General features: G+C 55.2%; 1 protein-coding gene across 1 annotated transcript in view; it reads left to right on the forward strand.

Moving 5' to 3' along the window:
• The window catches only part of LOC139604569 (uncharacterized), a 47290-nt gene extending 30253 nt beyond the window's left edge, over nucleotides 1-17037 (forward strand). Inside the window, 7 exon segments of the mRNA XM_071455694.1 lie at nucleotides 14098-14350; nucleotides 14451-14731; nucleotides 15297-15566; nucleotides 15656-15958; nucleotides 16046-16133; nucleotides 16627-16706; nucleotides 16792-17037. Coding sequence (XP_071311795.1) covers nucleotides 14098-14350; nucleotides 14451-14731; nucleotides 15297-15566; nucleotides 15656-15958; nucleotides 16046-16133; nucleotides 16627-16706; nucleotides 16792-16901 — 1385 coding nt within the window. The 3' untranslated portion in view covers nucleotides 16902-17037.
• Nucleotides 17038-17383: the final 346 nt, after the last annotated feature.

Here is a 17383-nt window from a genome sequence, read left to right on the forward strand (position 1 = left end):
TGGACCCACCACCACCATTTTTGGCAAATCCTGCAAAAAAAAAGCATACAAAAGGATAACATTCCCACCCCTCAATTCTGCAATATATTATACAATCCTTTGTCATTGCGTCTAGCATCCATGATTTTTTGTTGGTCTTTGGGAATAAACCCATAGGCAACGATGGCGCCAATATTCGTTCTCGGCATACCACTTAATGCTAAGTACAGAATGAGGATAAGGCACAAATACATTTTTATCACACTCAAAAGTGATTATACGTGATTTTTTACAATAAGCTAAAAGAGTAACATATGTGCAGATTTCACTGGCGTTGATTGCCCAGAAAGCTTGTTCTCTGTTCTTGAGTAATTGATGTATATTCTGAATAGACCTGGGCCCACCAATAAACGCCTCTAATTGTCTTTCCCACATAGAGTTCTTCTGGTTTTCATGATAACATTCTGCACATAAATTATAAAATAAACGTCTAGCATAAATCCATTTTAGTGTTTTACATTTACCACATTCGAGCAGGATCCAACTTTTTTTGTTCCCTCAATTAGCCTGTGTCCTAACTATTTTACCTCTTTTTCTACAAACTGCAATTTAGATTTCGAAACTTTTAGCCCTTTGGGACTAAGGAAATTTAACAACTTTATACTTCCCTTTCTAACTGATTCTTCCTCTTTTCCTGCTATTAGCAAGTCGTCCACATACTAAATTAAGGTGGTCCCTTCCTCGGGGTGATATTCCTGCAGGATCTGTTCTAACACTTGTCTGAACAGCTTAGGGGATTCTGTAAATCCCTGGGGCAATACTGTCCATCGAAGTTGTTGCTTGCGGTTTGTGTCTGGGTCTTCCCATTCAAACGCAAAATAATCTCGTGATGTTTCCTTAAGTGGGCAAGCCCAAAATTCGTCCTGAAGATCTACCACTGTGTAATACCTGTCCTCAGGCCCCAATTTACTGAGTAAGGTATATGGATTAGCTACCACAGGGAACCTTTCAACTGTTCTTTTATTAATTTCTCTCAAATCATGTACTAACCTATAGCTCCCATCTGATTTTCTAACAGGTAGTATGGGAGTATTGAAGGGTGACATACAGGGTTCAAGCAACCCCTGCCGCAATAGCCGTTCAATTTCTGGTTTTAATCCCTTCCTCCCTTCGCTGGATAGAGGGTATTGCTTTACCCTGATAGGAATTTTGGGATTTTTAATGGTTACCTCAAAAGGAGGAATATCCAATCTGCCCACAGTGTCTGGAGCGTACCAAACTTCTGGGTTAATTTCTTCTTCATCACTGATCCTTAAAGGGCATAATTTTACGCTTAATTTATCTTCAATTATCTCTATCCCTATTCCTAATTCAATCATAAGGTCCCGCCCCAAAAGATTATAATCGGCTTCTGGGACCAACAATAAGGACCCTATTCCTATTTTAGAAGGCCTTTCAATTACCATATCTTTTATCATAGGTACACCAAAGGGTTCCCCCTTAGCTCCCACTACCTGCACTACTTCTGCAGACAGATTACATCCTTTAGGGAGAGTTTGTACCGTAGATCATTCGGCACCCGAATCCACAAGGAATTCGTATACCTGTTGCTGGGGACCTATTTTAAGCTTTACCAGGGGCTCCGTTGTTTCTCTTTTCCCAGCAAGTAGAGCCCCTGACACCCCTAGTCCCGAAACTGTTTCTCATCTGCTTGCCTTTCGTGGCATTCCCGTCTCACGTGTCCTTTCTTCCCGCAGTAATAGCAAATGACCCCACCCCCCTTTTCTCTTGCTTGATCTTTCTTTTGCATACCTGGAACCCTCTGACTCATTTGCCCCTTCTTTTGACCCTCTCATACTGCTTCCACCATTATCCTCATTTGCTTGTGACTTTCATCTTCCCTTCTGACATACACTTTCTGGGCCTTCCTTAACAATTCATCTAAGCCTCTGTCCTGCCAATCCTCCATCTTCCCTAACTTTCTTCTAATATCCACCCATGCCTTGGCTACAAATTGCATTTTCAGCAAAGCTTGCCCAACAGGAGGAAGTGGTGCATCAGGATTTTCTGGGGGTGGTAAATAAGGTGGGGGAGAAGGATCAGGCATTTCCCAATTATCTCCTGATCTCTTCTTCTTTTTCTCAGATTTCAATACAAATAGGGAGAAACGTGTCTCACCAACAATCCATAGGGCAGCATATTCACTTCCCTCCACACTAAATGGTTCCTTTGAATTAACATATGTGTTCAGGGCTTGACAGATCCAATCCTCAAATGCTCCAAACACAGACCAGTAAAGGCTATCTGCCCTGATCTGTTTCCCTCCCCAAACCTCCATACATTAATGGATCATACTTAATCATCAAGCCTAAAGGGCTATCTGGAGGTATTGAGGGGAGCCCTATGCGAGGTCTTTTCTTTATGGGATTAGAGGGCTTGCTCTTCCCCTGTCCCATCTTCTGGAGTATCTTTAGAGGGTTTACTCTCCCCTTATCCCCTCCCGGAGCGTCTTCTTCCACACACTCTCTCGCTTCCCCCCGTTCATGGCCCAGTCCCTCGCGGGTACTTGGGAACCGCACTATAAGGGGTCCGCACTCGCACCTTCCAGAGGACGTCTCAAACACTGCGCTCTGGGAGTGCCACACTCCAGGATCCCAACCCCAACTGGATCTACCCAGGGCTTATACTCACGCTCCTCGCCGCGTCTTGTCCGGGCTTCGTGCACAAAGATTATGGGGTTGACGGCCTCAGTTTGCCTATTATTGAATTTGGGTTCGTTGGTCGGGGGTCCTGGAGAATGGCAACCTTGGGGCCACCCATGAGGTGGGGCGCCTCCCCGACAGGTGCTCTTCTCCAAGAATTTTCCCGATCCGAGTCTTGGCACCAATTTGTTATAAATTGCAGTGAGGAACCAACCACCAACAAGTGAGTCCAAATAAAATGCAATTTATTAATTGATAGAGCAAGAGATAATAGGCAAATTACAGCGCTGGGTGCAGCCAACAAAAGGCTTGCACCCACCCAGGAGTGCTGGGTGTAGCTGGGGAGTCACCGCTCCACCATCAGCCTACGCCACTTGGCAGTTCAGTCCTCCTTTTTATCTGTTGTTGTTGGGTGGCCTTCCGGTGTTCTCTGCGTCTGCGCCGATAGTTGCTAGGGGGTCTTATTCTACCTTCTGGTGGTCGCCTGGACAAAGGCTCCCGTCCTCTCCCTCAAGGTCTCACAATAGCCTTTACCATATATAGGCACATAGCTACATATAGTTACACATTTGCTTAGTTAGCCTTTCAACATAATAGCTTCTGACAGTTTGTGGTTTAAGCCTTATGACAGTTATTTTAGCCCGTTATATTAGCCCGTTATATTCATCTTGCAACATATTAGTTGGTCACATCTATTCTTGCGGGTTTTCTACTATTGGCTTTTCCCCCTTCTATAGTTTTGATGAACAAACTAAGACATTAACTCATTACAGACGGCACCTGTGTGTCTCTGGCATTGCGAGCGATGGCTGCAGGGGCTGCTGCGGGCTGGCTGTGGGCTGGTGCTGGGCACCGGTGGCTCTGGGCTGGCTGCCGCGGGCTGGGGCTGCTGTGGGCAGGTGCAGCAGGCTCGGGGCTGTGGGCAGCGTGGGAAACGCGGCAGAGGCGGCGGGTGGGTGCAGGCAGCATCTGCTCCATCGGGGAAGCAATGAAGGAACGTCCAGGAGGAGCAGGAATGAGCTGCCTCGGGGAAGCAGCGAAGCAGGGAAGAACGGGTGCGGACAGGGAAGAAGGACCACCGGGAGGAAAAGGTGAGGAGGGGGAGTATCGGTGATATTTTAGTCTGACGTCCGAGAGGAATGATGCATCTGACTCCATCTTATCAGAAGGCTAATTATTTACTTTATTATACTATATTATTCTATGCCATATTACATTACATCTAAACTGAATCTGCCAAGCACTCAACTGCACTCCACTGCACACAATCTCATGACTGTCAGCCAACAGTCCTGACATGCACACACCTGGATTCAATTGGTCAGTGAATCAAAACCCTCACACCAGAATCCAATTACCAATTCCCTTCAGGTAAACAATCTTCCACAATGCATTCCACTTGTGAAAAACACAGGAGCAGTAAATGAGGTAAGAATTGTTTGGATCATCTTTTGCTTCTCTCACTGCTTCTCCCAGGTTCAGAGAATGTCAATCCCACAGGGGAGGAGAGCCAAGTGGACCCTCCAAGCAAGCCCCTGAACCCTCCAAGAAACCCAAAGCAAAACGCTCCTGTTGTGTCACAGTTTGTTGCTTTGATTTGCAAAGGCTTCTCCCAAAGCTGGATTTCCCGGGCATTTTTTCACAGATATTTTTCCCGGGCATCTGTCCCACCAGCCAGTGGGGGTCACTCACAGCCCGATCACTGAAGCTTTCTCTCCCCTGATTCTCTGTTGTGTGAAGCCTCGCCAGGGACAGGGTTCCCAGCACATGGACAACCCACAGAGTCATTTTTCAGTCATGTGTAGCATATGTTGAGACATAAATCAAATTCAGATTTGTTCCTCTTAACCCCAGTGTGCTTCGTGGCTCTGCAATCCCCCTCCCAGTGCTCCCACTAAGGTGGCTTACTAGTGCCCATCCCAGTTCCAAAGGGGTACAGGACCTGGTTCCCTGCTCCTGGGACAAAAATGCAGCTCTTTGGTTAAACGGGCAGAAATGGTGTTTCTTTGTTCTGCTCTGTCAAGGCAGCTGAACAAGGTGGGAACCTCCCTTGGAATGGAAAATACAACCCCCATCACTCTGGACTATTGTAACATTGAAATTACGAGGCTTTTAGGCAAACATGTGGGAACAGGAATAAGAGCTCTTTACTGGTATGTATTATGAGAAACAAGTAAATGGAAGTTGAGTTTTGCTGGATATTATATGAATTGATATTACATAATTGATGATATTGTTGATTAAATATTGTGATGTTTTTAGTGTTGGGACAGTGATGTGTATTGTGGAGTGGCTGATGTTGTTGGTGTGTCCATTTAAGACTGGGGCCCAGCCTGGGCCCAGCCATGGCCCAGCCCCACTGCACAGGGATGGCCATTGCCCAGCCCTGCTCTGCCCAGCCCCAGGTGGCAGCAAGCACCTGAGGGTCCCCCCCTGCCCCCTTGGCTTTGATTCTGGCAGCTTTAGAGCTGCTGCAGAGGTGAGAATTCTATGAGGGAGAAGGCCTGGCTGTGGTTTGCTCAGCCCTGCAAGAAGCACAAAGCCCAAACGGAGCCCAAGCAGTGGTTCTGGGAGGGCCTTTGATGGTTTTCAGAGCAGGGCTGGCTGGAAACTGCCCTTGAAGGGGCAGCTAAGAGGGAACCAGTCTGGAAATGCAGCAATTGATCATTTTGTCCCTCTTGGCAAGGGACTGAGGGAGCCCCAGAACTACTGCAAAGGCAACAACACTCTGCTGAAGAAGCTCTAATGGGCCTTCATTCTTGAACGAAACCTGCAGCCTTCTGAAACCTCATGGAAAGAATGTTTGGCCTCAGGCTGTGGTCATCAGATAAGAGAGAAAAGTGTGGAAATATCGAGCAGGAGCTCTGGCCATTGTGGGGAGTGACCCTGTCTGGATTCCAGGTGTCCCCAAAGCTGCTCCATCCCTGCTGTCCTCATCTGAGTGAAAGGCTGAGGGTTTGCAGGAATTGTGGTGTAAAGCCACCAGAGGTGCTGCTGTGGACCCGACACCTGTCTGGGATCAGGCGCCACCTTCCTTCCATTCAGGACCATGGAGAGCGGTCGCAGGTGTTGTGCAGGGCGTGTGCCTGGCCCCGGGACACTGCTACGCTGCCAGTGGGCACTGGGATCCAACCTGCTGCCTTGGCGGCTTCTGCCCACTGCCGGTGGTGGTGCCAGGACCGATTGGTGGCCGTGAGTTTGCAAAAGGAGCGATTTCCCCTCCTCCCTCCCGCCCGAGGCCGCCATGGCCCCTGAGGGGATGGAGCTGGAGCGGGGCGCCCCCTGCTGGCCGGGAGTGCTCCCTGCAGCGCCCCCCGCTGGCCGCGGTTATAACTGCCACAAAAACCAACAGCGCTGAGCGGGAGGGAAAGTTCTGGGTTTGTGTTGTTTCTTCTGTTCTGCTTTATAAATTTCCTGGTAAAGAGCTGTTATTCCTTTTCCCACATTTTGGCCTGCAAGCCTCATCATTTTTCAAATTTAAAAATTTTTAGACATGGGTCTTCTTTCCATTCCGGGAACATTCCCACTTTCCTTTGCAGAGATTTCTCATTTAAATGAAATTCTTGACCCACCCCTGCCACACACAGCTGTTCCAAAATGTCTCCATTCATCAAATTTTCCTGTCTCTGACAACCTGCCCTGTACCATTGCTTGATCCTGACTGCCCTCGCAAAAGGGGAGACTCCAGAACGCCCACAGGGCCTTTGTGAGATCATCGTGAGCGGAAAACAGCAGAGGAGGGCTTTGGGACAGGGGACACGAGAATCCAGAGCTTCCTGAAGGCCACTTTGGCCCCGAGAGGAACAAAGATCCAGGGCTCTGCCAGGTTCCTCTGGTGGAGGAAACGTGCTGGGGGGAACTGTCTGGGGATTGTTCCTTTTTGGGGGCTTTCCCTGGAAATCGTTCCTTGTGTGACAATTTGGGCTCTTAACCTTGTTGCTCTTGCTGTTGGTTTTATTTTCTCCCATTGCTGTTTCAGGAAATTGTTCTTCTCTCAGCTCTTTGGCATCTTTGTGCCCCCACAGGGAGGGATTGGGGAAGTTTTTAGTGTCAGCACAGACACGAGTGGGTGCCCATGGGTAGTGGCCCTCAGTGTCCCCAGTTCCCCCCAGTGTCACAGCACATTCCCGTAGATGTCACCGGGTTCCCGCGGTCGCCCCTGGGGTCCCCGCAGCTCTGCGTAGGTCACCTGGGGATCCTGGAGGGTGGTGGCACGGGGGGACGCTGCGAGAGACACGGGCTGTGGGATCTGGGTGGGGTGACACTGGTGGGTGACGTGTCCCTCTGTGTGAGTCCCCCCCGTACTCACCCCCTGCCCTCTTGGTGACCACGACGTGGGTGTACAGCACCTCCCCCTCCTCTGGGAGGCCGGGGGATCCGGGGGGGCCCTGAGGGAATAAAGGGGATGTGGGGGAGGGAATGGGAGGTCTTGGGGGTTTTGGTAAAAGGGGAGAGTGTGGTTTGAGCTCCCCACTCACCTTTCCTGGTGCTTCCTAGCAGCTTCAAAGGAAAGAGGGGAGGGGTGACTGTGGGGGTTCCCCGGGCTCTGACCCCTCTCAGGATTGCTGAACCCCCACAGGACCCTCAATTTTCCTCAGGACCCCCAAACATCTCTGGAGCTCCAAGAATCTGTGAACCTCCCCAGTGCCCCCTACCAACTCAGCCTCAATATCCCAAGCCCAGCAGGGAGAGAGACCCCCCAGATACCCCCAGGGCCCATGAAAGAACCCTTAACATCCCCGCAGGACCCTCCAGCACCTCCCCAAACCCCATCAGCACCTTCAGCCAAGGTCACAATTCTGGGGCTGTGGGTGCTGCCCTATTGCTCCCCAACTCTGGGGGTCTCTACAGCTCCCTGGGACCCCTGTCCCCCCATTGTCACCCACCCAGGTGGTGCCACGGGCGCCAGGCTTCAATGACACCCACGAACAGGACCAGGAACAGAAGGGCCCCACCGACCCTTGTGGCCACTGCAAGTAACAGAAGGGGACACATCAGGTTTACCCTGAACCCTGGGTGTCCTGCACTCCCTGATGACCCCGTGTGGCCCCACCTTTGTTGCAGTGTCACAGCCACGAGGAGCTAAGTGCTTCCATGGAGCGGAGCCCACCCAGAGCCCTTGGGGTCCCTCTGGGTGCCAGGCTGCGGAGACCCAAACCTCCCTCACCATATAAGACAGTCACAGGGGGGCTGAACCCGGTGCCGGGTCTGTCACACTCACAGATTCCACTCTCAGTGAAAGTGAAATGGTCAGGTCCCTGCTGCCACCAGTGCTGCCCATCCTTGTACCAAGTGGTGGCATTGGTGGTCCCCGAGCCCTGGCAGGTCAGTGTCACCCGGTCCCACAGCATCACAGGTCTCCAAGGGGGGCTCCACCAAGAGCTGGGTGGTCTGGGCACCTGTGGGTGACAGGGGACACCAGCCTGCCAGGGCCAGTGTGGGGCTGGGCACAGCGGGGTGGGGCCATGGCATCCCCCGAGGACACACCAGCGAGGCCGAGGGTCTGGGCAGGAAGGGAGAAGGGACAGGGCTGGGTGGGGGTGGCACTGTAGGGAGAGAGGCACATGGGGCACAATGTGTGGGGGCTGTCCCCAAAGTGTCCCCATGTGGACAGCAGTTCTTGTGAGAAAGGGCATGGGGGTGGCCCCCAAAAGATTTGGCAAAGCAGGGGGAGATTTCTGTGTCACAGCCACCTGTGCACCACATCTGTGTGGCACAGATACCTTGGGAACAGGAACGTGTCCCCTTCTGTCCCTGCATCCCACTTGCCTTGTCCCCCACCCTATCCCCAGAGCTACCAGAGCCCAAAGGTGCCAGTCCCCACATTCCTGTCCCCATATCCCCATCCCCAAATTCCTGCCCCTGTTCCTGTCCCCAAAGTCACCCTACATCCCCAGTCCAACCAATGTCCACTGTGGCTAACACGGACTGGCACTGCTGGCACTTGGGACCTCAGGGGACCCTGCAGCCCCCCTTTGCTCCCTCCCCTCCTCATCCCCAGGCTTTCAGGCCCATGCCCAGGGCACTCATCCCACAGGAGCAGCACCACCTTCCCGGCCATCCCGGTGTTGCCAGCCATGTGGACTGGTGTGCGAATCTGTCCAAAATATCCCTCATCTGCCTCACGATCATCATTGGGGGACCACCGAAGAAAAGACCCCCCTGTCTAGCCCTGTAGGAGAAAGTCATATGCCAGCCAGGCCCCGAGACCTGAGAGCATTGCTAAATTTTTGTTTTCACAGGTGTATTTACTATATGCTACACTGAGCTCAACAAGAAGAAAGAAGGACATTCTGACCTTTTGCAACAATAGCTGTGGGATTTTTCTCTTGGCCTGGCTGAACTTCTCCTGAGCTCTGGGTGGTCCTCCTAAGAAGACCCCTCTGGCTTGTTTGCAATCACCGTGACAGACAAACTGAAATGTAAGAAGCCTCTTCACCAGAGAAAAACCGAGACATGAAACCCCTATGTGAGAAGGCCCCCTCTCATACTTTCCAAGGCCTGGGACTGAAACCCCCAAACCCGGGGAGGAGTGCGGGGGGAGGCAAGCTGACCAAAGCAAGATGGATGTTGCAGGTGGGAGCATTGGACCATGAAGACAATGGCTCTCACCCACTGCAGAGAATATGGACTGTGTGTACCCTTTCCAAATACCATTCTTTTCCCCAAGGATAGAATAGACTACCTTTGATTCGGTTACAAGATCTATTCCCCTCCCCCCATCAAAAAAGGGTATTATTAGAGTGCAGATGGACTGCACCCCTGAGATCTCCCTGGACGTGACCTGGTGAACTCCATCGGCTGGACACCGAAAGACTCCGCAGTACTACGTTTGGTAGCTACATACCTTTTTCTTTTTCCTCCCTCTTTTCCCTTTTATTTTTCCCTTTCCCCCAATTCCTCCCCAAGGCATTTTCACTGTGGTTATTTCAATAAAGGTGCATTTGTTTTGATTATCAGTGCAAACCCCCTTCGACCGTGTTGGTTCTTCTTGCACTCTGAGATCACGAACCATCACGAAACCCATCCGTGAGGACAGCTTGTGACAACTGGCTGTCACTCACTGCTGTGGCCACCGCTCCCCTGGCTGGCGGCTCTTGGGATGAAGGGCAAGGAAGCAAGGTCACATCTTGTCCCAACATGGAGGTGGCCCTTGGTGGGGGCAGGGTGGCCACAAGCTGGGCACAGGCTGTGGGCAGGGTGGGGACAGCCTGGGGACATGGTGGGGGATGGTGTTGCCAGGACTGGGGAGCTCAGGGGATGTGGGGAACCAAGGATGGGTGTCCAGGAGAATGAGGGTCCAGGGGAATTGGGGTCTCCATGCCTGGGGGGATTCAGGGATGGGGCTGCTCGGGGAACATGGTCCCCAGGGATTTGGGGTCATGGCAAGTGGGTGCCAGGGTTGGGGGTGCAGGGGGAAAAAGGGGACCCTCGGGAATAGGGGCTCTGGGGGAAGAAGCAGCCCATGGGATGGGATCAAGGCAATGGTGGGGCTGGGCAATGTCAGTCCTGGGATGGGGGTCCCCAGGGAGGAGAGACCAAGGCAATGGGGGTCCCATGGTTGGGTTCCCAGGGGAATGGGGGTGCCAGGGATGGGCAGTGGCTGGGTGGACACGGGGGTCACAGCTCCTTCATGGGGTGCCTCAGATTTTGGGGTGACCCAGAGCCCAGCACAGTCCCCACCCTGGGGCACCCCATGGCTCTCCTGGGAGTCTCTGTGTCCCTTCCCCACTCAGCCCTGGGTCAGGTCCCCCCATTTCCTGGCTCAGCCATCCCAGGCAACACTTGATGCCCAATTGGTTCAGACAAAATTACACACCCATAGAATAAAAGCAAAAATCTTTCCCACACCATTATTTTTCCAATAAGGAACAAACTCAGCAAAAATCAAACTGGCAAGGTATAAAATGCTCTGGTTTGTAGAATCCTTATAACGCTTCCTGTCCCAACAAGTCCCTCACAATAAAAACACAAAGAAATCAAAAAGAAATGAGACTTTTTGGGTCCCTTAAGAAGCCCCTTGGTGCATCCCACAGTAGCATTTTCTTGTGGATAACACAGAGTGTCCCTGAGTGTCCAACAGCTCCATGGGATTGTTCCCTGCCTGCTGGGCAGCAACCCAGCCCCTAAGGAAACCTTTTCTTGGACCATATTTAGGAACTCTCCCAATTTTTCTCATTCCTACCCTGAAACTTGATTAACTTCCCATGGAGGAAGGGGAGAAGCTCTGTCCATGCTTGGGACAGTGCACAGGAATCTGTGGAAATGCCCTTGTGTGCCTCAGGGTCTGATTCCCTGGTAAATCCACTCCAGCCTGCCCTGAATTCCCCTGCCTGGGCACTCCCTGCTCCTGCTGTGACACCCCTGTTCCCCAGCCCCTCGTGTGCAGCCCCTGCTCAATATTTCCACACTTTTCCCTGTTGTTTGGTGGCCAGAGCCCAAACCCAAATATTCATTCCATGATGTTCCAGAAGTCTGCAGGTTTTCTTCAAGAAGGAGCGTTCCAGTCAGGTTGTTAAACAGATTGTTATTGTCTTTACAGTAGTTTTGTGGTTTTCTCAGTCCCTTGGGGCAAGGGACAAAATGAACAATTGCTGCATTTCCGGACTGGTTCCCTCACAGTTGAACCTGCAGGGGCAGTTTCCAAACAGCCCTGCTCTGAAAACCATCAAAGGCCCTCACAGAGCCACTGCTTGAGCTCCCTTTGGGCTTTGTGCTTCTTGCAGGGCTGAGCAAACCACAGGCAGGGCCTTTTTCCACCCACAGAATTCTCACCTTTGCAGCAGCTCTAAAGCTGCCAGAATCAAAGCCAAGGGGGCAGGGGGGACCCTCAGGTGCTGGCTGCCACCTGGGGCTGAGCAGAGCAGGGCTGGGCAATGGCCATCCCTGTGCAGTGGGGCTGGGCCATGGCTGGGCCCCACCATTGCATTGACAGGGGTCCCCAGGATGTGCCACCCCTGGGACAGGCACCCGGCCAGGAATGTGCAGGGACATTTCCCGAACTGCCACACCCGGGACAGGAGCCCCCATGCCAGGATGTGTCACCCCTGGGACAGGATCCCCCCAGGACAGGAGCCTCTGGATGTGCCCCCCCAGGACAGAACCCCCCCCCTTTCCCATCTGACTCTCAGCACAAACGGCCTCTTCCTTCTTGTCCAGGAAAAGGAAAGTGAAAGTGTTGAGGGGGCACAGCCCAACACCTCCATCCCCCCCAGCCTCCCCACCCTTCCCTGCACCCCTGCTCCCCATTTTCCCCCTACCCTGGCTCCCCCCAACCCATTCCCTGCTCAGGTGCTCCCTGGGATTGCTGAGCCAGGAATGGGGGCAGAGGGCACCTGGCACAGAAGTGATGAAAATAAGGAAAAAAAAGCAATAAAACCACAAAAAAGTCAAGGACAGTGGAGGGCACAGAGGCCGAGCTACCCAGGACCCCCATGTGATGCCTGCACAGGAAACAAGCATCCCAGGGGGGCTTTGCTTGCTCTGGGTCACACCAAAATCTGAGGCACCCAGGGAAGGAGCTGAGACTCCTGAGCCCATCCAGAAACTGCTCATCCCCGGCACCCCCATTCCACCTGGAATCTAAACATGAGATCCCCATTCCTTATGTCCCCTCATCCCTGGGACCCCCATCCCAGTACTGACATTCCCCAGGATCTCCATGGCCCAGCACCCCTTTCCCAAGGAACACTCTCCTGCTCATTCAGTCCTCTGAAATCCCCCTTCCCCCATGACCTTGATTCTCTCAGGAATGCCATTCCCATGGACAACCCCCATTCCCCCAGCATCCCCATCTCCTGACCCCAAATCCTGGAGCCCACGCTCACCTGGGACTCCCATCCCTGAGTCCCCTCAGCCCTGGACACCCCCAGACCCATGACTCCCCCTCCTCAGGAACCACATTCCTCTGGACATCCATCCCTGGCTCCCCAAACCCACCGAGCCCCCCACTCCTGCAAACCACATCTCCCACCTTGTCCCACCCACCCTCATCCCCATCCTGTGCCCAGCTTGTGGCAACCCTGCCCCCACCAAGGGCCACCTACGCATGGGGACGGACGTGACCTCGCTTCCTTCCCCTTCATCCGAAGTGCTGCCAGCCAGGGGAGCGGTGGCCACAGCAGCAAGTGACAGCCAGTGCACATGGCTGGGGACACCAGGATGGCCGGGAACGTGGCGCTGCTCCTGTGGGGTGAGTGCCCCGGGCACGGGCCTGACACCCTGGGGATGGGGAGGGGAGGGGGCACAGGGGGGCTGTGGGGTCCCCTGAGGTCCCCAATGCCAGCAGTGCAAGTCCATGGTACCCACAGTGGACCTTGGTGTGACTGGGGATGTAGGGTGGCTTTGGGGACAGGAATAGAGGGGCAGGAATTTGGGGATGGTGATGTGGGGACAGGAATGTGGGGACTGGCACCTTTGGGCTCATGTAACTCTGGGGATAAGGACAAGGGAACTGGGATGCAGGGACAGAAAGCAACAAGAACCATGAGGATGTGGCCATGGGGATGGGATCATGAGCTGGTGGGGATGACCTGGGCCAGCATGGGCTGTGTCCGTGGTGTCCTCGTGCCTGGGGTATCCAAAGTTTCCCCATGTTCTGCCTCAGCCCAGGGTGGCCTCGGTGTCCCTGTTCCCAAGGTGTCTGTGTCACAGGGATGTGGTGCATGGGTGGCTGTGACACAGACATGTCCCCCTGCCTCTCCAAATCTTTTTGAGACCACCCACACACACTTTCCCACAAGAAATGCTGTCCCAACAGGGACAGTTTTTGGGGACAGCCACCACACCCTGTACCCTGGTGCCTCCTTCCCTGCAGTGCCACCCCCACCCAGCCCTGTCCCTTCTCCCTTCCAGCCCAGACCCTCAGCCTCGCTGGTGAGTCCTCAAGGGATGTCATGGCCCCACCCCACTGTCCCCAGCCCCACACTGGCCATGGCAGGCTGGTGTCCCCTGTCACCCACAGGTGCCCAGACCACCCAGCTCCTGGTGGAGCCCCCCTGGAGGCCGGCGGTGCTGTGGGACCGGGTGACACTGACCTGCCAGGGCTTGGGGGCCACCAGTGCCACCACCTGGTACAAGGACAGTAAGCCCTGGGGGCAGCAGGGACCTGAACACCTCAATGTCACCGAGAGTGGAACCTACACATGTGACAGACCCGGCACCAGGCGCAGCCCCCCTGTGACAGTCTTAGATGGTGAGGGGGGATCTTTAATGATCAGGGTGGCCCCTGAGAGGTCAGGGTGGGTTCCACTCCATGGGTGGCCTCACACCCCTCATGTGGCGAGAGCTTGTGCCCTGCACACAGGGACATCCCAGTGCAGCCCAGTGCACTCCAGAGCACCCAGATGTCCCTGGTGCTATGGGCACCCACCTCAGAATGGTCTCATCAGTAAAATGTGACCTTCCTGTCCCACAGACTGGGTGGTGCTGCAGGTGCCAGCACGGGCATTGCTGGAGGGGGACACAGTGACACTGCGCTGCCGGGGCCGGCAGGAAAACCATCTCAGCAGGGTGCGATTTTACCGGGATGAGAAGGATCTCGGGGGGTCCCTCAGGGGAACCGAGCTGTCCCTGTCCCCCCTGCAGCTGCACCACAGCGGCCGCTACAGTTGTGCAGGCTTGGTGGGGTCCTGGCAGTCCCGGTCAGCAGCAGTGACAGTGACAGTGCACGGTGAGCACCCCCAGGGCTGGAACTCCAATATCTTGACAACCCCAAAGCCACTTCCCAGTGGATTCAGAGCCACATTCCTCACCTCCCCTCTCCTTCCCTGAGCTCTTCTCGGTGCCAGTGCTGGAGGGTCACCCCAAGCCTACCCAGGGGTCCCCCCTGACTCTCAGCTGCCTCAGCACCCCCAGTCCCCTGCGGCCCCGAGCCCCCCTCCTGCACGTGTTCTACTGGGACGGGCAGGTGGTGGGGGGCCCACAGGGGTCCCCGCAGCTGCTGGTGCCCGCCGTAGGGGTCTCCCACTCGGGGAATTATGGCTGTGAGGTGCACTCCCAGGGTGGGGCCATGCAGAAGAGCAGCGCCTGGCTCCGTGTCACGGTGCGCAGTGAGTGCGGGGATGGGCACGGGGATCTCCCACAGCCTCCTTGGGTGCCCCACACTGCCTGGCATCGCCCAGCCCTCCCTGATGCCTGCTCTGGGCTACCCAACCTTTCCCGGATCCCTCCCTGGCTCCCACCATCCTTTCTTGGGTCCCTCCCTGGGACCCCCAGCCCCTACATGGGTACCCCCATCCTTCCCTGGCACTGTTTCTGTGTCCTGCCATTGCTGCCCCGGGTCCCTCCCTAGGTCCCCCCATTCCTGGCTCGTGCTTCCCTCCATCTCACACTGGGTCCCCTCACCCCTCCATGGGTCCCATCACCCCTCTCTGTGTTCTCCACACATTCCCCAGATCACACCCTCCCCTCCCAGGGTCCCCGTACCTGCCCTGGTGTTGCCCACCTCCCTCTCCAGGTGTTCCCTCCCTGACTCCCCCAGCATCCCTCAGGGTTCCTTTCAAAGCACTGCCCCCCCCTCCATCTCTGCACCCGCTCTCCATCACTGGAGTTCCCCTGCCCCTCCATGATCCCCCTGGGTCCCTCACTGTCCCCTGGTGTCCCCCTCTCCTGCAGGGGTCCCGCCCTTGGGGGTGTCCCTGTCAGCACAGCCCTCCAGGGCACAGGTGGCACTCGGGGACAGCCTGGTGCTGAACTGCTCAGTGACCACGGGAACAGGTCCCCTGTCCTTCTCCTGGCACCGGGAGGGCTCGGGGGCACCTCTGGGCACCGGTCCCCGCCTGGAGCTGCGCCACATTGGGGACAATGACAGCGGCCAATACCGGTGCCGGGTCAGTGACGGGGACAGTGTGGCCGAGAGTGACCCCATGAATGTCACTGTCCTGGGTGAGTGGGACCCTCGAGCTGGGGATGAGCCCACCCAGAGCACTCCCATCCCACCTTTCTTTGTGCCAGCCCTGTCTGTGTCCCCACAGTGCCCGTAGCCAATGCCACCATCACCCCCAGTACCCTGTCACACCAGGTGCATGCAGGTGACAACGTGACCCTGCACTGCTCAGTGCAGGTGGGCTCATCCCCTGTCACCTTCACCTGGCTGCATGACGGCCAGAAGGTGACCCAGGGTCCCCTCCTGCAGCTCAATGATGTTGAAGTGGGACATTCAGGCACCTACCAGTGCGTGGCCACCAACCAGCTGGGACAGGACGGGCACCGCGTGTTCTGGGCACATAGCCCAGAGCTGGCCCTGGAGGTGACACCTGGCTCACCCTGGGTCACAGGTGGGGTCACACAGGTGGGGTCACCAGGGAGTGCAGGACCCCTGGGGGGATGGGTAACCCTGATGTGTCCCTCTCTGTTTCTTGCAGTGGCTGCAGGCTTTGGTGGGGCCCTTTCCTTCCTGGTCCTCCTCATGGCTGTCACTGTCACCTGGCACTGGTGGCATCATGTGGGTGGGTGACAATGGGAGATGGGGGTCCCAGGGAGCTGTAGAGGCCCACAGAATTGGGGAACCATAGGGAATGACCCACATACCCACAATTGTGACTTTGGCTGAGGGTCCTGTAGGGTTTGGGGAGGTGCTGGAGGGTCCTGCAGGGATGCTGGGGGCTCTTTCAGGGGCCCTGGGGGTGTTCGGGGGTCTCTGTCCCTGCTGGGCTTTGGGTTCTTGAGGGTGATTTGTTTGGGGCCACTGGGGAGGTTCATGAATTATGGGGGGCTGCAGGGATTCTTGGGAGTCCTGAGGGGAATTGAGGGTCCCGTGGAGGTACAGGATTCCTAAGGGGTTTCAGGGCCCTGGGGACTCCTCAATCACCCCGTTCCTCTTTCGTCTGCAGCTGCCAGGAAGCACCAGGAAAGGTGAGTGGGAGGCTCAAACCACACTCTCCCCTTTTTACACCAACCCCCAAGATCTCCCATTCCCCTCCCCACATCCCCTTTGTTCCCTCAGGGCCCCCCCGGATCCCCCGGCCCCCCCAGAGGAGGGGGAGGTGCTGTACACCCACGTCGTGGTCACCAAGAGGGCAGGGGGTGAGTACGGGGGGGACACACACAGAGGAACACGTCACCCACCAGTGTCACCCCACCCAGATCCCACAGCCCGTGTCTCTCGCAGCGTCCCCCCGTGCCACCACCCTCCAGGATCCCCAGGTGACCTACGCGGAACTGCGGGGACCCCAGGGGCGACCACGGGAACCCGGTGACATCTACGGGAATGTGCTGTGACACTGGGGGGAACTGGGGGTCCCCACCCATGGGCACCCACTTGTGTTTGTGCTGCCACTAAAAACTGCCCCAGTCCCTCCCCGTGGGGGCACAAAGATCCCAAAGGGCTGAAAGAAGAACAATTTCCTGCAACAGCAACGAGAGAGAATAAAACCAACAGCAACAAGGTGCAGAGTCCAAATGGTCAAAAAATGAACAATTTCCTTGGAAAGCCACCAAAAAGGCACAAACCCCAGATGTTTCCCCCAGCACGTTTCCTCCACCAGAGGAACCTGGCAGGGCCTCGACCTTCCTTCCTCTGATGGCCAAAGTGGCCTTCAGGAGGCTCTGGATTCTCCTCTCCCCTGACCCAAACCCCTCCTCTGCCCTTTTCCACACACGAGGATGTCACAAAACCCATGGGGGGGTTCTGGAGCCTCCCCCGTTTCTAGGGCAGTCGGGATCAGGCCATGGCACAGGGTGGGGTGTCAGAGACAGGAAAA

The sequence above is a fragment of the Agelaius tricolor genome, unplaced genomic scaffold (genome assembly GCF_023055355.1).
Source record: "Agelaius tricolor isolate 1412-34295 unplaced genomic scaffold, bAgeTri1.0.p SCAF_52, whole genome shotgun sequence".
Lineage (NCBI taxonomy): Eukaryota > Metazoa > Chordata > Aves > Passeriformes > Icteridae > Agelaius > Agelaius tricolor.